Source organism: Coturnix japonica, chromosome 4, assembly GCF_054131305.1.
Source record: "Coturnix japonica strain WE chromosome 4, WE-NBRP24, whole genome shotgun sequence".
NCBI classification, from domain to species: Eukaryota; Metazoa; Chordata; class Aves; order Galliformes; family Phasianidae; genus Coturnix; species Coturnix japonica.
Genome location: NC_140666.1, coordinates 65068235 through 65091906, shown reverse-complemented (window position 1 = coordinate 65091906; position 23672 = coordinate 65068235). Strand labels below are relative to the sequence as shown.

General features: G+C 37.1%; 2 protein-coding genes across 54 annotated transcripts in view; one reads left to right on the top strand and one right to left on the bottom strand.

Moving 5' to 3' along the window:
- Positions 1-10743, top strand: part of PCM1 (pericentriolar material 1) — a 36546-nt gene extending 25803 nt beyond the window's left edge. For 22 of the 50 annotated variants that reach the window (XM_085545317.1, XM_085545312.1, XM_085545309.1 and 19 more), the window contains 13 exons: positions 51-171; positions 465-602; positions 831-964; positions 1694-1828; positions 1994-2191; positions 3850-3909; positions 6232-6370; positions 6919-7067; positions 7377-7452; positions 8066-8319; positions 8514-8606; positions 8731-8854; positions 10412-10743. In XM_085545317.1, coding sequence (XP_085401443.1) covers positions 51-171; positions 465-602; positions 831-964; positions 1694-1828; positions 1994-2191; positions 3850-3909; positions 6232-6370; positions 6919-7067; positions 7377-7452; positions 8066-8319; positions 8514-8606; positions 8731-8854; positions 10412-10437 — 1647 coding nt within the window. In that variant the 3' untranslated portion in view covers positions 10438-10743. Of the gene's footprint in view, positions 1-50; positions 172-464; positions 603-830; positions 965-1693; positions 1829-1993; positions 2192-3849; positions 3910-6231; positions 6371-6918; positions 7068-7376; positions 7453-8065; positions 8320-8513; positions 8607-8730; positions 8855-10250; positions 10304-10411 lie in introns of all 50 variants that reach the window. The other 28 variants (XM_085545337.1, XM_085545334.1, XM_085545321.1 and 25 more) reach the window with 5 other exon arrangements.
- Positions 10744-11811: 1068 nt separating this feature from the next.
- Positions 11812-20695, bottom strand: LOC107313709 (general transcription factor IIE subunit 1-like). Of its 4 annotated transcripts, XM_032444204.2 has the most exons (6): positions 17012-17087; positions 16298-16759; positions 14840-15041; positions 14080-14306; positions 13521-13718; positions 11812-11908 (listed from the first exon to the last, which is right to left on the bottom strand). In XM_032444204.2, exons 1-6 carry the CDS (start codon positions 17019-17021, stop codon positions 11904-11906), a joined length of 1104 nt encoding a protein of 367 aa, XP_032300095.2. In that variant the 5' UTR covers positions 17022-17087; the 3' UTR covers positions 11812-11903. The 4 variants fall into 4 exon arrangements, with proteins under 4 accessions (XP_032300095.2, XP_015717695.2, XP_015717692.2 ...); XM_015862209.3 differs by lacking the exons at positions 11812-11908; positions 17012-17087 and adding an exon at positions 20594-20695 and having other exon boundaries at positions 13178-13718; XM_015862206.3 differs by lacking the exon at positions 11812-11908 and having other exon boundaries at positions 13178-13718.
- Between the last annotated feature and the right edge of the window lie 2977 nt (positions 20696-23672).

The window sequence follows — 23672 nt, the reverse complement described above, 5'->3', positions numbered from 1 at the left end:
GTGAGTATGGTGCATCCCTGCTTTGTACTGAGCCGATGAATGCTTTTTAGGAAACTTTTGACAAGAACTTCCCTACAGAAGCGTGTCAGGACTGTGAACAAAATGATGCAGACAATGGGAGTACTATGTCTACATCTTCACATTTTGAACCCTTTGCCACTGATGACCTTGGTAAGAATTATGTGATTTATATCGCAAGTATTATTCCTTTACCTGCTCTCCGGAAATGACTGCAGTCATCTACTAGAGTAGTGTACTTTTGTGATCTAATATATAATCATGTGGTTTTAATACAGCACTTTGAGCAATTAGGCACTTGATGAAAGTGTGTATAAAAGAACATAACAGCAACTGCAGTTGTGTAAATTTTTAAACCTACAGCTTTAAATTTTTATTATTGCATTCTTGTTTATCTTTTGAAAACTTTTTATTTAGATTAAAAGATGTTTTTATTCTAAATATAGGCAACACAGTGATTCACTTAGATCAAGCTTTGGCTAGGATGAGGGAGTATGAGCGTATGAAAATTGAAGCTGAAAGTACACTTGACTCTGAGGGCTGCTCTAGTAATTTTCAGGGTGCTACTGCTGCTAAATTAGAAGGTATGCACATATATACATATTTTACTTAGTTTTAGAGAATAATTATTCTAAATATCAAGAGTAATTTAGTTGGCTGGCTTGTTTTTTTCTTTATATTGAAAACAAAGTTCTGTAGGTTCTTAATATACTTTAATATGATTCCAAGAGGAAAATGTATGTTTTTGAAATTGATATTTCTTTAATTGTAATGTTAAATGACTTAGATGTGTACACTTCTTTTTTAATGAGGTCCCAGCACGAGTGAATGTCTTCCTGTGCCACAGTCAAGTGAAGTTTCTGCTGTGCCATGTCCTCGCATAGATACTCAACAGCTTGACCGACAGATTAAAGCAATTATGAAAGAGGTCATTCCTTTCCTGAAGGTAAGAACTATTTTCAGTAATGTGTACTAGAAGAACAGGAGGAGGAGCTGCACAGTTACATAGAATGCTGTTGTTTATATTGAATTAGTAGAAAAATGTGATAGCCTTTCCATGCCTTAAGACAATAAAAGTAGCCTTCAAATGTTAATACTTTGTCTACTACGTTCTAAAGCAGGCATTTTTGCTTGCATTTTGTACCTATGTGGGTATATTTCAGTCCTTGAAAGGTAGGACCAAAATATTGGATTTATCTTTGAATGCGTTTGTAAATAAATTTAAGTTGTTACTACTAGGATATATAGTTGCCATCAATTATCTTTCGAATTCCCACTTCTATATAAAATTGAGAACTCATATCTTAGCAATAGCTGCCATTATATACTGAGTTGCTGACATTTCTGAGAAGGAAATAAGGATTAAATACTCCAGGGAAGGAAATGGTAAGGTTTCTTGATTGCACAGGGCTGGTGGACTTTTGTCTCATGAATACAGTTTTTTGTTTGGAGCTGACCCAATTGAATAGAAATGTTTGAAAATGTATTTCTGAAATATTTGCTCAGGAGAACCGAAGTAATTTTAACTCAGACTGTTGTATGTGATGTGACTTGAGATATTTTTGAAAAACAGCTACGTTGCTGATTTTCATCTTCTTTTGTTTTAAATATCTCAGTATTTGAGATCATTAACTTCTTAAATGGTAACAAAGCTCATTCTGTAATACCTTTTTAGGAACACATGGATGAAGTATGTTCTTCTCAATTACTGACATCAGTGAGACGTATGGTCTTGACTCTTACACAGCAGAATGATGAAAGCAAAGAATTTGTCAAGTTCTTTCATAAGCAACTTGGCAGTATACTTCAGGTTAGTAATTTTTAGTTGGCATGTAAGGTACCAGATGGTTTAAGAAAAGATTACAAACTATTATGTCTTTTACTAATTTTTAGAATTACTAACAGTATGGCAAGTAGTTAGTCTTTGAAGTGTGAAAGCTTGTTTCAGAAACTCAAGGTTTATTTCTCTTCACAGGATTCCCTGGCAAAATTTGCTGGTAGAAAATTAAAAGATTGTGGGGAAGATCTTCTTGTGGAGATTTCTGAAGTATTGTTTAATGAATTAGCCTTTTTTAAACTCATGCAAGACTTGGACAATAACAGTATTTCTGTAAAGCAGAGGTGTAAACGCAAAATAGAAACTACTGAAGAGATGCAGTCTTATGTTAAAGAGGTTTGTCTTATTACTTTTTATTTTTTAATTTGGCTTTTCTTAAGTTTCCTAAATTTCCATTTCCCAAATTTTATGTATGAGGAGTGGTGGTTGTTTGCTTTAACAAACTACTTCTGCATAATCATAGTAGTGATTGTATAGAAACATGAACTGTTTTCCTCATTAAGGGAGATTTCCTGTGTTATAGGTTACTGTTTGCTACGTAAGTTTAACTGTATAGACTTTGATTTGAGGGAAATGTTTATATGTGCGCATCAAGACATGGGATAGTATTAACGTCTGTCAACAAGTAGTCAAATTAAGTATTTTAGCACATATATGTACCAATTCATGATCTCTCCATCTATTCCTACAGCTTCACTTGGAGTAGTTCAGGCAGCAAGCATCTTTTCATAACGTCTGTTCTAGCTAGGTAGTCATGAAACAGCTGGCTAATTGGCATATGTAGGAAGTATGACTTTCCAGAATTAGTGTAATATTTGTATTCAGAAATACATGAGAAGATGCAGAATATGAGTACATATTCTACACTAACAATGCAGTTTTTGGTTGTATTTTACCACTTCAGTATTGTAAAGATGTGCTGGTATTACTTAACTGCGGTATAGCAGTTTTTAGGAACTCATTTTTAGTTATGTGAACTATTTACAAAGGAATCACTAAAACAGATAATGTTCATGTAACTATTAGTTAATTAAATCAGTTAAGTGTACCTAATTGTTTCTTAATGCATAATATAGTTATGACTTCAGTCATAACTGTATCGTCACTTTCAGACTTCTTTTAGAAGCACAAATAAAAATCCCTCAAGTCAACAGAAGATAATATGAATCTGTTGTGAACTATGAAGTCATGCAAGTAGTTTAAAGCATAGCATCAGCTAAACTTAAGTATACCTCAACTTTAGATGTACTAGTACTGTACCTAGTGGGAGATTGGCTTCTTTAGGGAACAGAAGAGTCTATAAGAGATGCTCTGAATCCAGAGGGATTTGGATGTGATTTCTGCTGTTATGTGGATTATTTCTTTGTTACGTGAAGGTTTGGTTTACCCCATACCATAAGAATGCATGTAGGCAACTTAGATCCCATATTTCTTCTATTCTCCTGAACTGGGATTATGGTCGATGCTTATGTTGCTGCTGAAGTGTTAGTTCAGATTCAGTGGAGCCAGAGTTGAGCCAGAACTGGCAGGTCCCGCCTATTTTGTAAAGATCCATGTGAATATCACTGTATAGTTTTTCAGGGTTGTCAGATCCAGGATCCTGATATCTGGTTTTGCTCTATTTTGTGTCTGCATTGAGTCCTACAAAGTAACTGGTTTTAGATTCAATGCTTAAAAGTATAGCTGGCTGTCTTGATCAGAGCTGGCATATTTAATTCCGTAGCTTAATTATGATTTAACCACAGGCTGGAGAAATAGCCTGTGTAAGCATTTTTACAGGCCAAGCATGCTTACAGTGTTTTGTGATTTCAAATTGTGAAGATATCTATGTAAACATCTCATAGTATAGAATTCCTGTGGCTTTCCACTGTTTTGACATAGGAGTTCTTGGTAAGACTGGCATTTCTGGCAGCCTTCCAGGAAGCTTTAGTTTGGTTCAGTATTTTTCTAATTTACTTCAGTCTCAAACTGAAGACAGTTTGTGTTTCTTCTAGGCAAGAAAAGGTGTCCAGGTGGATGTTTGTTCATCTACTGAAGATATCGATGAGGACAAAGTATGTTTATGCTTCTCAACTGTGTTTTATTCCTCAGATAATTTCACAGATCACTTACTGTTTTCTGTCATACAAATCCAGTAGCTATAAGCAATCAGTTTCTTAGTGTTTGTGAACTTATAAAACATCTTGTTTTTTTATCTTCTTTATGTTATTTTCAGTAGTTTACTTCATTGAAGTAGATGAACTTCCTTTTTTTTTTTTTTTTTTTTTTTTAAATTGAGTTTCCAGTCTGGAAAAGGACTGCAAAAAAAAAATCTGCCTTCACCAGTTACTCTGTTGTATGCCTTGGTAACAATGCATAACTATCATCTTATTAGTTGTTGCTTTTATTCCTGTTAGTACTTCAGAGCTATTAACAGTGTAAACACTGATGCATTTCTTATAAAATAGTATATTTTTATCTTTCAACAAATGCATTGAGATCATTAAAGAAAGAAAGGCATCTTAAATACTGCTAATTGGTGAACTTTTGTGTAGAATGAGTTTTACTTCAGAAGTATTAGTTTGAAAGTCTAAAAGGAGCAAAGTTAATATTGAATGCTACAAAATAAGTGATTTGTGTTATTTTCTTATTAGCTTTAGGCTAGGAGCTTTCTTTATTAGTATATATAATTTTTTAATATTATGAAACAGCTATGAAAGTTTTTTTTTGTTTCTTTTTAATTGGATTTAATCTGGTGCTGTTCTCCCTATTCTCAGCTCAAAGCATTAAGAATGTAGCTGTTCCTTAACTCTTCAAGTATCAAGGACAGTGAATAGAGATGGTGCTTAACTATTTTTAGCAAAAAAGCTTTTTCTTCTTTTAATCTTGCAAGTAATTTTTTCTTCTCAAGGAGGAAGCAGATGTTCTGCCTTAGGGCACAGAGTAGATGAGGTAGTGCCAGTGCCTGACCACTCTTTCAGAGAAGATTTTTCCTAATGTTCAGCCTGAATCTCTCCTGGCACAACTTGAGGCCATTCCCCCTAGTCCTATCACTAGTTATGTGGGAGAAGAGGCTGATCCCAACCTCACCACAACTTCAGTTTAAGTAGTTGTAGGGAACATTATGGTCTCCTTTAAGCTTCCTCTTCTCCAGACTGAATATAGGTGCATATGAAGACTTTTATGGGCATAGGGTGAGTGCTTTCTTCTAGAGCTAGGATATTCTGTGATACTATGTTGTAAGTAAAACTGGAAATGTGTGTATCATTGTTTTGCTTGCTTCTGTGTAAAAGATTCCTGCAAGAATTGGAGCAAAACTCCAAGCTTTACTTGGGATTTGTATAGAATTTTCTAACTCAAGGTATTTAAAAAATCATTCAGCAGAGGAACTGCTGAGTAGCTGTCAAATAAATGAAAACAAACAGTTAGGAATATTCGTAATGTCTACTAGAGTCCCTTCAGTAGTGGAGGAAAATCACTAGAAAGTAGCAATGCCAGTGTTTCTTGCTTCCTCCTTTTAATGCCTGAAAGAAAAATGTTTAAGACTAGTTAATTGATATGAGCCTTTTCTGATAATTCAGTTGTGGCCCTTATGAATCATAGAATCACAGAATCACAAAGCTGGAAAAGACCTACAAGATCATCTAGTCCAACCGTCTTCCTTTACCATACCTACAGAAAACCGTTAAACCATATCTCATAGCTCCCTATCCAGATGCCTCTTGAGCACTACCAGGGACGGCAACTTCACTGCCATCCTGGGCAGCCATTCCAGTGCCTGACCACTCTCTGAGAGAAAAAGTTCCTTCTTATGTCCAGTCTAAACCTCATCTGATACAACTTGTGGCCATTTCCCTGGGTCCTGTTTGTTGCCTGGGAGAAGAGGCCAAGCTCCTCCTCATCACAGCCTCCCTTCAGGAAGTTGTAGAGTGCAATGAGGTCTCCCCTGAGCCTCCTCTTCTCCAGGCTAGACAATCCCAGCTCCCTGAGCTGTTCCCCATAAGACTTGTGCTCCAGACCCCTCACAAGTTTTGTTGTCCTTCTCTGGACATGTTCCAGGACTTCGATGTCTTTCTTGTAGTGAAGAGCCCAGAACTGAACACAGTACTCAAAATGCAGCCTCACCAGAGCTGAGTACAGAGGGATGATTACCTCTGCTCCTGCTGGCCAGTCTTACGGCTACTAAGTGTGTGGTCTGTCATAATAGGATCTATTGCTGTTTCTGAAGTCGCTTTGGGATACTTGTTTCATGGGTATCTGTCCTTGAACATTAGCTTCTAGTTGGTAGATTTTTTTTGTTTTTGAGGGGAAAAAGAGGTGGCTCCTTAGGACAGGAACCATAACTTAATCTTTAGATAAACAAACATGAAATTGCACATTATTCCTTGTTTTCCTAGGACAAGGATGAGACTGAAACTGTCAAACCAGTACAGGGCTTAGAAACGTATGATGGTAATGAAGTTCCTGAAAGTATCAAGTCTGATGCTTCTGACCAGGAGGAAGATGAAGAAAGTGAAAGTGGCCCAGTGGCAATAAGTAAGTGTTTTCTATGGCTCATAATTCAGTACTTTTACCACAGTTCTAAACAACTAATTTTACAACAGAATTTTTATTAAGCGCTTCTTAGTAACAGCTTCTTTCACGACTTTTCTAGACAGGTGTCTTCCAATAGAAATTTTCTGTTACTGTATTTAATAATACCTTGTTAAGAGTCAGATGTTTCAACTAGAGGAGCTTTTGCTCTTTGAAATTAGTAGATCTGATGACAACAGCTCATGTTTTGGTTTCCCCTATATTTCCATTCTTCACAATAATTTGTTTAGTAGCTGAGATATTTCACACTAACACAGTAGTGAGTGATTTTTTGGTAACATGGCTTATGCAGACCACGTGGATCTTGAATCACTGTAATAATTTCAAAGAATACTTTGAAATAAGAACTCAAAATCTCAAAATGGTTTTGGATTTGCAGCCATCTTACTCTGTCAGATGCATGGGTGAGAGTTCTTATTGAGAAAGTTGAGTGAGTTAGATCAATATGTAATTACAGTATGAAGATGATTTTATGTTGATTTACCTTTTAGGTTTATCAAAAGCAGAAACCCAGGCTCTCACTAATTATGGCAGTGGAGAAGATGAAAATGAAGATGAAGAAATAGAATTTGAGGAAGGACCTGTTGATGTGCAGACATCATTACAAGCGAGCAGTGAAACAGCAACTGAAAATGAACAGGTATTGCCAGAGTTGTAAATGCAGAAGAAACCTAAGTCATTGCATAACTTTTCAGAAAAATATCTTTATATAAGTTTTTTTTCTTGTTGCACTGTTTTCATATTAGTATTCCATATGGATGTATTTCATATGTAAATACTTGTAGCATATATTTACATGTGAATTCTGTGAAATATGTGCATGTATTTCATACTAGTAAACACAAAAACATGGAACAGGTGTTTCTAGCAAACAAGAGTGAACTAGACAATTAGCTGTGATAACCGATCAGTAGAATTTATTCTAAATCATTTTCACCTTCCCCAATAGACTTCAAGCCAAGGACTGAGTAAGACAAAAGGCAGTGATATTTTGTCATCTGAACAACAGTCTGAACAGGCTAAAGGTAAGACAAGTATGAAGCAAATTAAGAGATTAGCACTTCTATATGAATTTGCATGCTCTGAGAATTATCTCAGACAGTGTCTGTGATATGCCGAACTAAGAGGAAGATGATGAAACATGCATGAATTTACTAGGCTGTTGGGTTGAGTTTTTTTTAATGGAACAATGTCATTTAGGTAGCGATGTTTGTGTTAATAATAGACACATAGTAAACCTTCTGAAGAGGAAGCCTGAAGTAATCATTAGTACATAGGTGTGTTACATTTGATGTTTGACACTAGCATGAATTTCAGATAATTGTTGCAGCCATTGACACACAATTGTAGTTGAGTAATTTGTCTATTGTGGTATTTTCATGTTTGGATTTGTCTGGTGAGAGTTTTTTCCTAATTCTACTGTTTACTAGCAGTTGAAATAATTTTATAGTTTAAAGATTTATACTGAGTTGTAGCTGATTAAGAACTGAAAAATCATTTTCTGTCAAGACGAGTACCACCAGGTTGTATGGATATTACTTCTAACTGTTGTTACCACCTCCTTTCCCTCTGTCTTGTTGTTGAAAATACTGGTATAGTTTGCTTTCATTTCACATTTAAACTTAAATGTGGCTTTAGGTGAACATGATGCAGCTACAGTTTTACCTCATTACCTCAATGTGGTGGAGAACACATCACCTTCAACAGAGAATACACCAGAATCGTTTATAACAGCCAGTGTGAAAACGGAAGAATCAAGCTCATCTTTACCAGGAAATGAAACACAAATGCTGGATACAGCATGTGTAGTAAACAAGTCATCTGCTGGAAGTTCAGAAAGCTCCATGGCCGGCAGTCCTGACACAGAGTCGCCTGTGTTAGTGAATGAATATGTGAGTATATTTCAGTTGACATGTATCTAAAAGAACTTTTTTTTTCATATTTCAGTATTATTTGTAGTTTCCAGTCCTGTACATTTTTCATCTGCAAATTTAATGTGTGTGTTTCTGTTTGATGCACTACTTAAAATCTTTATTTTGAGTAAAAATAAAACAGTGTCACTAAATGTCACTATTTTTATTAACAGGAAGCTGGTTCTGGAAATATAAGTCAAAAATCTGATGAGGATGACTTTGTGAAAGTTGAAGACTTGCCCCTTAAACTTGCAGTCTATTCAGAGGTATTTTGCTGAGTTTTGTTGGGTTATGGTTTAGAAGTGTGTAATGTAAATACCTTTACATTATGGTTATCAGGACAGCAAAAAGAGTTAGTCAGAACTGAGTTTTGTTTTACCTGTTATAAAGGCAGATCTACTGAAGAAAATAGCATCAGAGGCCCAAACCAACAACTTGTCAGATGAATTATTGGATGGAAGTGGGGAGCAAGATCGAGAATTAGTAGGAGATGGTCAAAATCTGAAAGAACCAGGTAAGGATTATTTTCTAAATTATCTCCACGTGTTGGGAAAACATTCCTAACACCCTTAGTGTTTACATATCTTGTTATCACTGACTGAACATAGAAATCACTGTGGTGCTGATAGAGTATCCTTTTTTATCATTACACATTAGAAAATAATCTATTGGTATGAACAGATTTTGCCTTCATTGTCCCTTACATACATTCCTGTTAGATTCTTTGACTAAACATCATAAAAAGTTAACGTTTAAAATGCATAGTGTAACTTAGACGTTTTAAAACTTATAAATTAACATTTAAATGTCTTGTTATAAGCTTGGCTTTAATGTTTTAAATTTTAATTGCTAGTATCTAATTCAGTAATGCTCAATGTAACTTGTTGACAGATTGTTCAGTGTTTTTTGTAATACAAAAGTTCTACAGAGTTTACACAATAGCAGAATATCTCCTTAGGTAAAATAAAATGATTTCTGTTATAAGAAATACTGCAAGTTAGAAAAACTCTTAATGTGTATGATGACGGTAAATATTGTTACTTCCATGAAACTACTTCTGCAGCTAAAAAACTTTATGGTAATATAAGTCAATTTATTTTTATATGATACTGACATAGTGAAAGGTTATGGCATTATTCCAATAGTCAGAGATGAGATGAATTGTGATGTATAGATACCCGATGTAAGTCTCAGAAAAGAGTCAAATATTTGCCCAGCCAATTTATTATTATAAAAGCTTTGGTTATCTAGACCTGGGGATGGGAAGTAATAAAAAGATTAGAAAATAAAAGCAAGGGTTTGTTATAGGAATGCAGAGATAGTTACCACCACAATGTCAAAATGTTCTGTGAGTCTGGTCAGCAGCAGGAGGGTTGAGGTGCAGATTCTCTCTATATTCATTTCAAGCAGAAGGAAAACACAAAAAGGGAAAAACATGCACTTATTTTTGTGGAGTGTGTGTCTCTCTATATAGTATATGTAGATACATATATATACTGTCTGATTCTTCTTGGGTTGTCTATTTTGATGGCACATCTGACACAGGTGCAACAGTTCAGCGCAGGCTTATCCACATCAGAGAAGCCCAGGCCTTCAAGCTAATCCCAATTCCTCAAACAATATTAGCTGACAAAAGCATTTATCTACTGCAGTTGTAGTGACAGCATATTGTCTTCCAGAATAGTGTGAAGATGCATCTTCCATTTCATAAACTGCCCGTCACCATTTTGCTTGTCATGACTGTGCTAGGAGAAGTCCACTGTTTCAATCTGGTGAATATGAATGTGGAAGCCTGATGCAGAGACAGTCTGAATAAGAACACCATGCTACAGAAAATCTGTAGCTAGCAACTAAGACAGTGTTTATTGGTGAAAGTGGGATATATCTGTAGCTTTTTTTTTTTTTTTAAGTAGGCCATGATTTAAAGTATTCATGAAGAAGAGGCAAGGATCAAATATTTCTTGTATCTGTTATTAATCACATTCCTTATTGAGATGAACTGTGGTTAGGGTTCTGTCTGATGCATTGTTAACTGCTAGACAATAATGACAAAATAATCTTTATTTTACAGAAACCTTTGGAGCTCAGAGTGCATGAGAATAATCTGAAGATGCCTGCATATGTAAACTCTCTGTATACAAATGCATATGGAAAAACAGCACTAATTTCACAAATTCTGGAAGTGTATAAAAATGTAAAATAGTTTTTGACACACTGCCTCTTAGAATAGGTAGGCTAACTTCTGCCTGTGGCAGCTTGAACAGCTGGAACTGAACTTTCTTTTATTCGGTTTTGCTGCACTGTTCTTTTTCTGTCTTAATCTTTTTTAATGTGACTTGTTTAGTAATTTTAAAAACTTGTTCAAAGTTGTAGTTTTAAATAAAGTTTGAACTTGTCTGTAAATTTGTCTTTTGGAAAAATTTCCTCAGGCTTATAAAACGATACAAGGAGTTTTTTGGAAGCTAAATGACTCAAGTGTTGGTGTGTTTACAGTTTGCTGGTCCTGTTCAGAGAAATGCTGTTAATTTTCCTGGGAAAAGAAACTCTTGTCTCTCAGTTTTTCAGTCTTCTACAAGCACAACTTGTAGACAGTCTGTATCTCCTCCTTGCCCTTATAGCTTAAGTATAGCAGGCCTGTAATAATTACTCTAGTTCATTACTTCAGTCTTTGGAATTAATTCCAGCCAGCACATTTGTCTGAGGCAAAGCAGATACCCTGTTTTGTTGTTAATTGCAGAAAGCATCTTTTTTTTTAATTATTATAATTAGTTCCAGTTCTATACTTTTCAATATGAAACAGGATAAACTTGGCTGAAAATTTTAATATCCTTTCATGTGCAACATTTAAAATGCTGTAAGTGAATACTTGTAAAATTCTTTCCTTAAGTATTTAACTTTTTGAATGGTTTTGGATGTCAAAAGGAAGGCATATAGAAAATTTCTATTAAAGTTACTGTGTATTTAAAAAACAAAAAAGAAAAGATCTAGGTGGCACCTAATAAAATCTCATGGCAAAGGCAGAATTAGGGATATAGGAAAGTAAATTGAAAGCTAAATCAGAATAAAAATTGTATTTGCTCTTTCATATTCCTATTTATATGAGAATTCCTATTAACAGGAAGTCAAAGTTGAGCAAGAAATAGTTTATCTAGTATATTTACTGCATTACATAAAAATCCGGTTCACTATTTGCTAGGGCAAGCTGTTTTCAAGGCAGTCAAGTATGTAATGATTACCTCAAGTTCAGAATTTGCTTCCTTCTTAGTATGGCTATACAGTATGGAAGACAGTTTAGTAATAGTGAAGCTTAAATATACCCAAAGTAGCATGAAGTTTGAATAAAATGAGTGTAATTCTACTGTGATTTCCCTTTTCATTATTTTTTTTTATTTTGAGCCTCAGCTTTTAAGATTGGATTTTGAAATGACAGGTCAGAGATAAGAGGTGATTGTAAAAGCAAAGTTATACATATTAAAAGGTTTAAAGACAATTTAGTTGCATTGCAGGCTTTAAAGTCACTGTGATGCTGCATGTAGAGGACAAGCGAAGTACACTGCGACATTTCAAGCTGGTGAAAATGAAACAAAATGAAAGCTTGTGAGCTAAATGAATGCCAGAATTGGTAAACCTAAAAGAGGAAGTAACCTTATTTAAGGCAAAATATCATTTACACAAAAAATGTTAAGCTCAGGCAACATCATGAATACAAACCATTCCAGAGTGAGCATTCAATAATACTACATATGAATAAAACATTTTGATGGATTTGCCCTACCTCTGGTGATGAAATTTTGAGCAAAAACTGATTGGATTCTATGAAGATTATGAACACTTACTGAGACAAAGGGGTAGTACAATAATAACCAACCATAAGAAATAATAGGCCAACTTGAAACAAATCATTAGTGAAAAATTCTTTCTTGTATACTGATTACAGATATGAGAGTGACTTGTGTATATAGCTTAGCAGAAGTCAGTTGTATTATGGTGTTTGTTCTGTGAGTTGTAATTGCTGAAGGAAATCTTGGTTACAGAACCTTAATTTGAAGTACAATGTCTTTCTTTCCAGTAGTATTGGAAAGAATCTCACTTCAAATGTGTGCAGAAGAACATTAATGGAAATTTCTTCTTGACAAACTGCTTGCATAGCAGGCTGGACCAACATGAATATTACAGTACACTACCCACTGTAGGCATCTTGAGGGGAAAAAAGTGTGGAAGGCAACTGCTGGGGTGGCTAAATGGCTGTCTTGCAGTTCATGCCTGCTATACAGCCTTCTTTAAGGAAATAACAATGAAATGGGAACAGACATTTTTTGAAACTGTCTGTGATTCTGAATTTCATTGTGCTGTTCATCCCTTTAGGAACGGTTGTACAGAACAATAAGCAAAAAACATTTTTTAGTTGTTTTTTTTTTTCCCCATTTTGTTATTTTTGAGATGAAAATACCATAACTGATTTTCTTCTTTCACTAACAAAATTTAGTAGTAGCTCTTTGCATTGAGGGAAATTGCTCTGCATACAGAATGACCTGCAAGCCAATATATAGAACATACTGATACAGAGTGAAACCAAGCCCTGTTGTGATTTGACTCACTTTTGCAAATTCCAGGAGGAAGGTTTGATTTTGAAACTTCATTTTAATCAGATCACAATATTCACTTGCACTTTGAAATTATTTATGCTCCAGAATTACCGATTACAGCATTCACAAAAATCTAAGCATTAGAACAACAGAAAACACATAGTAACTTTGGGCTCCTTTTGCTGCAATACTAGTGTTTTGATCTGTAGTTACCTCCTACAGCTAATATTTACTTTACAATCTTGCTAACAGAAAGTATTCAAACAAAACATAACTCATCAATGGTAAATTTAAGATCATAAGTTAAATGATCAAGCTAACTTTGTCTTAATCCAAAAGAAAACTTCATACATTCCATACAAGCACGTATAAATCAGTGCAATAGTATTTACTCAAACACAGACTGGAACATTTCTTGTCCTACTTTTATATAAGCTTCTCTCTCTTCATTTGTCATGAGAGACACAAGCTCTGGATTTTCACTAATTTCACTATATGAGTAAGGTTGACCAGCTACCATTAAAATAGGATCTAGTGCTTCTTGCTCTTCCTCTTGTTCAAGCTTGCTGCCTGCTAATTTTGTTATTACTGTACCTGAGCACTTGGTATTTTCGGACTCCATGTCACTGCCTGATTCAGGTAATTTGCTTTTGACATCAGGAGCGTAGTCTGTGCTGGACAGTGACTTCATGGATTCATGGATGAGAAGAGTCTTGATGATTTCTTTCTCAGTGACTGTTTCTTTAACAGTTTCTTTAACAGTTTCTTCTGCTTCTTCAGAAGCATTTGTTCCTAATACACAATACATTAGAGTTATGAATAGTGAAATATAAGTGAAATATTTTTCCCTATTTTGTTCAGCATTATCTGAAATGCAGGCATTTTGAAGAACTTTCTGCTTTATAAGTCAGTACTGGCATTACTGCCTGATTAGAGTCAGAACATTTCAGGACATAGTTATTAACTTCTGGCTTTAGGTTTATTGTCTAAACTAGTTTAAAGAATGATTTCCAGAAACTAAGTTTTGATAGTCACTAGACCAGAATTGGAGGGTTATTGTATATTATGAACCAATATCACATCATTTTCAATAGAAAAGCTACATTTAGTTGTTGTAAAACTGCTGAGTTATTTGTCAGTGCTCAAAACTTACCAGCATTATTGATGCTGGCTGTTGTTGCTCCTTCCACAGTGCTCTCTGACATCCAGATAGGTTGCTCTTTAGTTGCTTTTTCTTTCTTTTTCTTCTTGTGCTCAGAATCTTGGACATCAATAGTTAAGTGCTGACTATACAGACTGCCAGAAGAGGAATTTTTGGTGGCCCATTTTTCAGGTCTACTGCAAGGTTCCAGCATGCCTGAACATACCTCCTGGTCAAAGCTGAATGACAAGTTATTAGTTTTGGATAGATGAAGTACAAGCAAGACCTCCACTTCCCATTCAAACCAACCAAATAGAAAATAATAATAGGAAGAAACAAGCTTACTAGCTGCCTAGATTTAACAGGTTCTCTCTAGTTTTAATTAATTTTCATTCCCCCTTACCTCATAACAGAGGCAAGTGGTCCTGAACCACTGATTTTTGTTTGCATAATTTCTTCAGTAATGCATCTCTAAATAAAGCATAGAGTAACATTACTTTATCCCAGGAAAAGCTGTGAACTACAGTCACCAAAGGAGAACTCCAGAAAATAATTCCTTAAATAAAGTAACAAAAATAGATCTGTAAATTTAAAACAATTTAGAATATCATAGATAATACAGCCTTCTTCGTTAAAGAGTTTCATGTACAGTAGACAGTAGTGAAGAAGGCAAAATAAAGCAGCCTCTAGATTAAGTATGTCAAAGATGGTACAACTGGAAAGTTGTTGGAGAGGCTTGTATTATTAGGATACGGGAGAGTGATATTTATACCTTTCCGATATCCCTGGGATTGCTGTTGGCTGAGGTTCCAACAAGTCATGTGGCAGAACAGTATCTTCCGTCTCACGCAGTAGCACAAAGATAGGTTCCATCTGCTCATTGAATTTTGCTAGCAAGGTTCGAGCATCATGCGGAGGCAGTGCTGAGGCATCTTCCTCTACTTCAGTATTGCAGTAAGTACAGCGGAAAGTCTCTGCAACATTGTCAAAATTGGAAAAAAAATAAAATTCATGTTCATAGAATGCAAAAGATAAGCAGTAACTGGTTGAGAAATCCTACCTGCACAGTTTTCAAAATACTCTCAACTTTGCTAGAGTTTTTGCATTTGTTCATTTCATTCAAAGGAATTCAAGTTCCAAACATACGCTTGCTTTTTTGGGGGGTGGAGAGAGACTATTCTCATGCTAGTTGAGCAAAACAGAAGTACTTGTACTGGGGGGGAAAACGTAGGTTGGTTAGGCGTAGAGTAGCATTAGATACAAACGTGGGCTTTTCTCCTTCTTTTCTGATCTTAGTTTCTGAGTTCACAAACATACGAAAAGACGTTGCAAGTATAAAGAGCATCTGCTGGTTTTAGTTCAAAGTTTCACAGTTCAAAAACATTTGTGTCTAAATTAAATAATCACCAGCCTTCACGTTTGCATTTCAATAGCACATCACAGTCCCTAGGTTGAGGACAAGGCGATAATTTCCCAAGTGATGGCATGCTAACCTCACCTTTGAAGTTTCAAGTTAGTCACTATAAAGCATCGATCATTCTCACTGGCTTTGGCATCCTTTCAAGGTGCCACAACCCAGATATTAGCATCATAGCTACATTTAGAGTAATATGTTGCAATACAATTCCACTTTATATCATTTTGAACAAGTGTTCTCCAGTTATTTTGATTTTAAAGAAGAAAAACCCCTGGACTCTGATGTAACTTCTGCTATGGATACTTGGAGCCTGAACATCTCTGTTTCTGGTACAGGAGTGGCAGAACACCTCTCCTTTGCTGACAGTCTTTGTTGTGGTTATTACAGTGCGTGACTGCAAAGTGCTTTATCCATCTTGTCCAGCTCTTCCATCAGGAAGACAGAAGACACAAAGATTAACTTAAATTTGGAGCAGAGTAACATAAATATGTATTCATTTTCATATGAGAAAACGGGACTAAAGACAAACGAGTAGGCATAACCCAGTTAGATTGTCTCATTCCTAGCAAGTTTAAGCCTATACCTGATTCCCAGCTCTGGCTCTTACACTCAGGATTATTTTCCCTCTTGTTTGGCCTGTTCTACAAGGAGAGCTTTTCCTTCTACTCTCATTTCCCAGCTCTTTCTCCTGTCCTGGGCACTTGTCCCATCAGCAAACAAGAAGTAAACCCTAACAAAAGATCCCACAAGAGCCAATTTAATGTTATCACAATTATTCTTCAAGATAAAAATCAAGTAAGAAATTAAACACACCTGTAAATACATCAAAGAGTTGATTGACTTCCAGGTCTGTGTATGTGCTTGAACAAGATGGACATTTAAAAGAGGCCCTGGTAGTTGAATCCCGCTCATCTGCTTCTATCTTCCGCCGTACGTGGTCCAGTTTGTATTTTGTCACATCCACCAGCACCTTATAATTGATGTAATAGTAGTTGTGCCTTGTGCTCTTCCCATTAGGCCCTGTTTCAAATCGTATACGCATCTTCACAAACTTATCTGCCTTGAGTGTGTTGAGAACAGTGCGCAGCTGCTTGCGTTCGTACTTGAGCAGCTCTAACAAGTCATCCTCTTTCACACAGGGGTAGCGGGTCAGTACATCCACAGCCAGGGAGTACTCTACTCCATAGAAACCCCTCACTATGTACTTGGCCAGGCGCTTTAGGGCTGCTGGGACTTCTGTGGTAACATTTTGCTCCTCCATCATGAGTTGAACTGCTGTCAGAGAAAGAAGTATTGCACAAGTTATAGAAAGCCTTTTTGATCACTGTCATTTACTCTTCTGCAAGTCTTCACTGAATAAATTAATATACAATCCTTAATCTGTACAATAGATGGGGTGGTATCAATAGTCCAAGATTAGGCATTTAGGTACAGTGATTACGACTGAAGTATTCACTGCTTCTATGGGTTTTTACATGAGAGGATATCTAGGAAGATAGGTTACACTAGGCCTGCCTGAATACCCACTTTCACTCATAGCCAGCCATGAAAATTACAGCTCAGGACACGAGCCAAGTGGGAACTCTGTAGTTTAAATCATAATGACATGAAATAGATGTGGTTCTATCTCCCTTTGTGACAAAACAACAAGGCGTATTCGAGTACTTCTTAGCATGCTTTTTATGGTTTTTGTCTGCTTGTTTGTTTTTTCCCTTGCTGGTTGTGAGGGTCAAGAAAAGGCCTACAAAAGATTGTTCCATCTTGCCTGGCACTGCCCTCACTCAGCACAGTGTTAGGACTCAACCTACTTGATCCAGTGCATCAGAAGGTGGGTGGGGGTGGGACAGCACATTATGGCATGTAGTAAGTTGCCAGCACTTGCACTGACATCCAGTGCTGAGGGGCACCTTGCTCAATCCCAGGTGACTGTGCATTGCTACGTAGAGCTTGCAGTTATCCTTCAACAGAAATCGTAGTTAAAACGAAAGCTATAATTAAATTTACGTCTCATAGGGAAAGCATTGTCATATCATTAAATCAAGTATAATCCTGATGGTCTAAGACTAGAAACCCAGGAAAAAAAAAACAGAAAAAAATGACACTGCCCTGATCTAAATCTCCCACAGGAAGAACAGGGAGCACTGCATTAGGCTGTTCAGGGAGGGGACTGAATGTCTGGACTTCAACAGGGAAAGGGCCTGAGCACCCTGCCTGACCTGGCTCTGTGGTTTAGCGAAGCATGAGCAGAGGTTGGACCAGATGGCCTCCAGAGATCTCATCCAACTTAAATTATTTTGGTGTGCTCCAGAAGAGTTAAACTGAACCCTAATAAGGAGAAAGACTTTCAGAGCGTCAGTTCCACCAACAGTCCATAGACTGTAAGAACAGCATTTCTAAGATCTTTCATGAAAACCTCAAGGAAGAAGCAGCTTTTTTGTTGTTGTTTTTTTTTTTTTTCCCTCCAGTTCTACTTTCTTTTCTTTTTTGTCCTCATCCTCTGAAACGGCTCAGCCAAACAGTCCATCTGACTCACAGGTCAATGTAGCTGATAGGACTGGACAGATAATCCCTTTCCCAGGTAGGAAAACACAGGTCCTTGGGCTTTTGTTGAGAACTGAGTCTCCCAGAACTAAACCCAATTCTAGCTGCCAATTAAGCCTTAGCGTAACGCCATCTGTGTACATGTGTGCAGGTGTATGCACTGGGCCAGGGATAGCCTCTAGCCAAGTACTTTGGCTGTAACTCCATCTCCACCCCTATCCTTGATGGAAAACACAAGTCAACACTTCATTGAGAAAATGCATAGGCCTGAGTACAGCAGCTGTCATCATGCCACTCAATCAGCTGCACTCAGCAGGCAATCTCCATTTGGCCTCTTTGCTCTTAGAGCTGAGTAGGCTTCCTTGTTTTCCTTTAAAAGTCAGGATAAATGTATGCAGAAGAAATAATCTTCATATAAAGTGTAGCTGAGAAGCTGCAGACTGCTGGTGTACCATACAGCTTAGATTTGCTGCTTTTGACCCATGGCTATGGGCTGGACTCCCACATCTGATCTCTGGTGTTAAAACTCCCAATGGGCTTCAGCAGAAAATGATTTCTGAAGTAGAGAAAAAAAAAAAAAACTCACAAAAAAACACAAAAAAACAGGTTTTATCCACTGAAGAATATGGTAACTTGTGCTGATGATTAATTTCTCCCTCTTTCTGGCCTGAGATTTGGAATTAGTTTCTGTGCAGTGGTGTTTACTCAGCAGGAATAAGGGACAGTGTCTTTGGCCAACATCATCTCCAAAGATCAGGAGCATGACTTTGAGCATCCTCAGGCTCTAGAGAGCACTGAGCCTTGTTCCTGCTGGCTAATCCACTGACAGGAGGCACTGGGACCTTCACTGTGCTCCCTACAGAAAGGAGTCATCAGGTATTTCTGTAATAAGGACCAGCCCCGACAAAGAGCAGAAGTGCAGCTTCAGCACCTGATTGGATATGGTGCCACTCCTGCAGTGCCATTAGTCTGGGTTAGTATCTCAGAAAGGGCTAAGACACACTCTGCATGAGTTATTTATTTAAAAAATATCAATTAGGTGGTGTTGCTTTAAAAGGTTAACAAAACCACATTTATATCTATTCCTTGACTAACATGGGGAAGAACCATGACAATTAACTTCTATTACAAGTAGGTCTCACAATAGGTTTTTTTCTGACCTTAAGTCAAAGACAGAATTAAAATAATTTCCAAAGGAACAGGATAAGGAGATAACCTCATTAGAAAAGATGTCAGACCTGAGTTTAAGCTTGGGGTTTGCTGGCTTATGAATTCTTATGATTCCTTATTCCAGACCTGTATTACATACTTGAATAAAACGCATAGATTTGCATTGCACTGAAGTGTTTCCAAACACCTTGATGTTAATAGCACTTCAAGCCCAGCATCTTACAACCACAAAAATTACTCAAGGAAACAAAAAAGAAAAGAAGGGGAAAAAAGAAAACCCACTGTTTCCAACACTCTCAACACCAAACCAGCCAAACCAAAAAAATCTAGCACTTACACAACAAAATCCATCATCTGTCACCGGTAATATAATTATTGCAAACATATTCTGCAAAAAAACTGATTAAAAACCCATCAGCACACAAACATACTATCAGTTTGCAGTTGAAATTTAGGTATTCAAACTTCTGGTCAAACATAGAAGGCAATGGCTTTCTTTTTACAGAAGTGACTGAATGTCCACTGAATAAACAGCAGGCATGGAAAATACAAACCCAACATTCTCTCTAGCACTTTGCTATATCTGAGGTGATGTTCTCCAGTCCCCATTGATAGACCTCCCCACCTTCCAATTGCTGAGCCTGGAGACTTGTGGTTCCAGAGGAACTGCTGGTTTTTAAGAGCTGTTGTCTGCAGGCAGCAAATCTCCATTAAGAGACCGAAATCACCCTCATCAAGGAAAGGAGAAGAAAAGGGAGAAGCTTTGCCACACAGAAATGCTTTAAGCAGGAATCTGTTCTAGAGCTGAACTGCAGTAATGCTCCAATCAAGAGGCAGGTGTATGGCAAGTAATTTTTTTCAGCTGGCAACACATATTGACAGATACCCTTGAAATCCTGGCCTAATTTCTACTTTTAGGTGCTTTTGAAGCACTGCTATGAGGGTGGACTCTAATTTATGTATTTATTTTTGACCCAGTTGTTATTTTAGATGCTCAGACAGCTCTTTTTTTAATGATTTTCATGGAGCTATTACTATAACTTCAGAGGAGAAAATACTCTGCTTTGTTTTTACTATAGGAATAGGAACTACCTTTCAGACCATCCCTTGTTCAGGGTATACTGCATGGAATTACTTGCTGTGCTCACAAGCAGCTATCAAAAACATCATTTCAGGTTCACAGACATCACACACAGCAGGTTGTACAAGGCTGAACTACAGCCACTTGCTTAGTTAACCTTCACCTTGAAACTGCCTGAGCATCAAGCTACGTGCTTTCTTTTTCATTAGACTTTTACTTCAAAAAGCTCTAAAGGAGAAAGATTTATTAAAGTAGTCTTTTGTCAAAGTTAATATAACCACGTTATTTGCAACTAAGTTAAAAACTTTTATCATTACCTCCTTTGCATATGCAGAAATCTTCAGGCTGCTGCTTTACAAGAATCACTCATTTCCTAAGAGCTCAAAAAGACTACAAAATGAGCTTTAAGTATTTCCCAGCCTTTTCCTACACCCTTCTGTGATCAGCCCTAATTATCTCCCAGGTGGAGCAAGAGTCCCCAAATCACATTTCATTAGGAACTGAATGAATTCACTCTCGTACATATTGCATCACAATAAAGTTACAAATCTGATTGCTCAATGCTACATATCTACAACAGATCAGGACCAAAATGTTAAGCGACTGCAATCTCTGATTAGTGTTTTCATTAGCATGACTTTAGAAGACTACAGGTAACATGATAATTAACTCATTTTTGTTGTTGCAAAACAAAAACGTAGCTTAGGTAATTTACATAACTTGTGTTTAGGAGCTTTCATAACCCAAACAAATCTAGGAAATTGAAAATATTAAGAAAAACAAAACAGAATATGTGTGTTTAGCTTTGGTGTTTTTGGAATGTTCATCTATTTTAGGTGGCTTTTGGCTTCAAAGGAAATGAAAAAACATATTTTTTCACTGTATTTTTCTCAAGAAAATACTTATATAGATACTTTATATAGATACTTCTATTTCCTTTTATGGGTGAGAAAGCCACACTTAACACAATCACTAAAATAAGGTTGCCACACACTCTTGGGACTGTAATAATCAATTTGATCTCCCATCTGTGCCCATCAGGGATGTGTGCAGTGGAAGGTGGAACCTTGTGGTACGCAATGTGTGGTATTGTGTGTTAAATTTAAAATGCTTACACAGAACAGCTAAGCAGGGATATGTCTTTTCATATGCTGGTTCTTGAGCACAGTCCTCTGCTATGAAGTTCCATTAGAACACGCAAAGGTGCAAGACTACATGTTGGTACTCGTTGTGTTTTGTCTGTGGGAAAGGTTTATAATGAGTAATGCCTGTGGGTTTCCTTGCTAAGTATTTCCAACAGAGAAAGTGCTCTGTAACCTGAGTTTTATTCCTGTGGCCGTTCTCAGCCGGTGTGTGGAGGTGTGGAAGCATGGCACAAAGACATAAAACAGCTTTCTAAATTCAGGAGTGCCATAGTTTATCTGGTGGCACTGCTCTCAGAAATAGGGAATCACAAGCACCTGGGCTTGCTGAGTAAGGACATCAGCCTGTGTGTAGCAGAGGTAAGTGTGTACAGCAGTGGCCCTGTTCCTCCTTGAGTGGTGGCGTGATTCTGTGTGGGCTCTTGCTATGCCCCCTGTGGAATGCACACTCACTTAGATAAGGAGCAAGTTAGTAAGAAAAGACGTGGTTTGAGTGTTTCTAAGTGCCTGTAGTTCTGGCACTGAGGACCGTGGGAAGCAGGATTTGAGCTATTAAGTTCTTGTGCAATAAAGACGTTACTGAAAGCAGGAGCTTGAGACACAGATAGGCAAGGTTGTCTGGTTTTGTTTTAGGCCCATTTGAACAGTGGTGATGTTTGTGTAGAGTAGCTCTGGTGTGTTGTGCTTGGAGCTACTTGAGGAAAAGAAGGCAGATTGGATGGGGCCCAGGGCAACCTGATCTAGTAAATGTGGAAGTTTGGTGGCCCTGCCGGGCAGGGGGTTGGAACTTCATGATCCTTGAGGTCCCTTCCAACGCAGGTCATTCTGTGATTCTGTTGTTGGTTGAGCAGTCTGAGATGGGAGAAATAAAGAGCATCACCAGAAGTTGAATGAGAAAAGTGAAGGGTTGCTGTTTTGTGGAGCAGGAATATGGCCAAGATCCGCATGGAACAAATGTGAAAATGCAAAACACCAGGAAGATGCCAAATGACCATATGAAACTGGTTGCCCTGTGCAGGCAGTTATTAATTGTACCACTGCCTCTCTCTTTCTCTTCTGTCCTATGAGTCTCTGCTTTAAACAACACACTAGGTGTTAATTTTTAACATTCAGTGTGTTTGTGAACCAACCAAACCCTGCATCGAGATGGTTCATTTTCCTACTGGTTTGCCTAATGTGTTCTCCCCTTATTACTGAATTATTGAATCCAATGTCCCTGAAGTCGTGCTAGCATCAAACAAATCAGCTCTGAGGGCTTTTGATTCTTTTCAGAGTAGCATATGTTGCAGTCTTCCCTACACACAGAAAGGTAGAGGCTTGTGTTACATATGAAGCTCTGAGACATGGAGTTTTCATTGAGGATTTTTATTATTTTTATTTTTTTGCACTGGGTATCGGCCTGATGGAGAAAGCTTAGCAAAATTAAGAGAATGACAGACCTTTAGAAGTGGGAGTCAAAGCAAACTTAATGTATGGAGTTACCTTAAATACAAAATACTCGCCAGAGGCAGGTATTGCTACTAGGACTCTTCTACTGCTCACACATAACCCTTGTGCTAAAAGAATGAACTCTGCAAAACAAATTTGACTGAAATGGTCCTATATACAATTAACGTAATTCAGAGCTGCTTCACTGTAGTGCAGAAAATGGCCAGAGGGCAGAGCTCTAGGTATTCAGTATGTAAACAGAGCCAACTCCTTTATAATTGTCTCTTTTAAGTAACAGTGTGGGAGCAGACTGAGCTACAAAAGACCTTTAAAATCTTTCACAGAACAAGATGGAGTGCTCTGAAAAACCAGTAGGCGGGCTGAGGAATCAGCTGCAAGTCTGCTTGCTTCTTGATCACAGTATTTGGTGGATTTGCAAGTTGTGTTTCCAGACAGTTGTAACAGATAAGGGAAGCTTTTTATAAAAGGCATAAATACGTGGAGACTTCTTCCCAAGGAAAGCTGTGATTTCTGCCACTGCTTTGAGCATTATTCTTTCTGGCTAATCTCGTTCTTCTGGTGCAAAGAATAGGAGACAGAAGCAGAAATTCAAGCAAATAAATTAGAACCTTATTTAAACTTAAAACCAACCAACCAAACAAAAACCTTAAAGAGGAAAAAAAAATACATGTGGTTGCTTACTGACCTGGGGAAAAACGAGCTGTGGTTGTGAGGTACCTCAACTATAAATGTACAGTACTTGAATATAAGGAAACATATCTGTGCATTTTCTATTAAAAAAACAATAGATCTTTTCTTTCTTCAG

Coding starts and splice junctions, on each gene's coding strand:
- LOC107313709 (XM_015862206.3), bottom strand. Junction 14,307..14,839: donor ATCCCAGGGATATCGGAAAG/GTATAAATATCA, acceptor CTTGTCATTCAG/CTTTGACCAGGAGGTATGTT. Junction 13,719..14,079: donor AGCCAGCATCAATAATGCTG/GTAAGTTTTGAG, acceptor ATTGTGTATTAG/GAACAAATGCTTCTGAAGAA.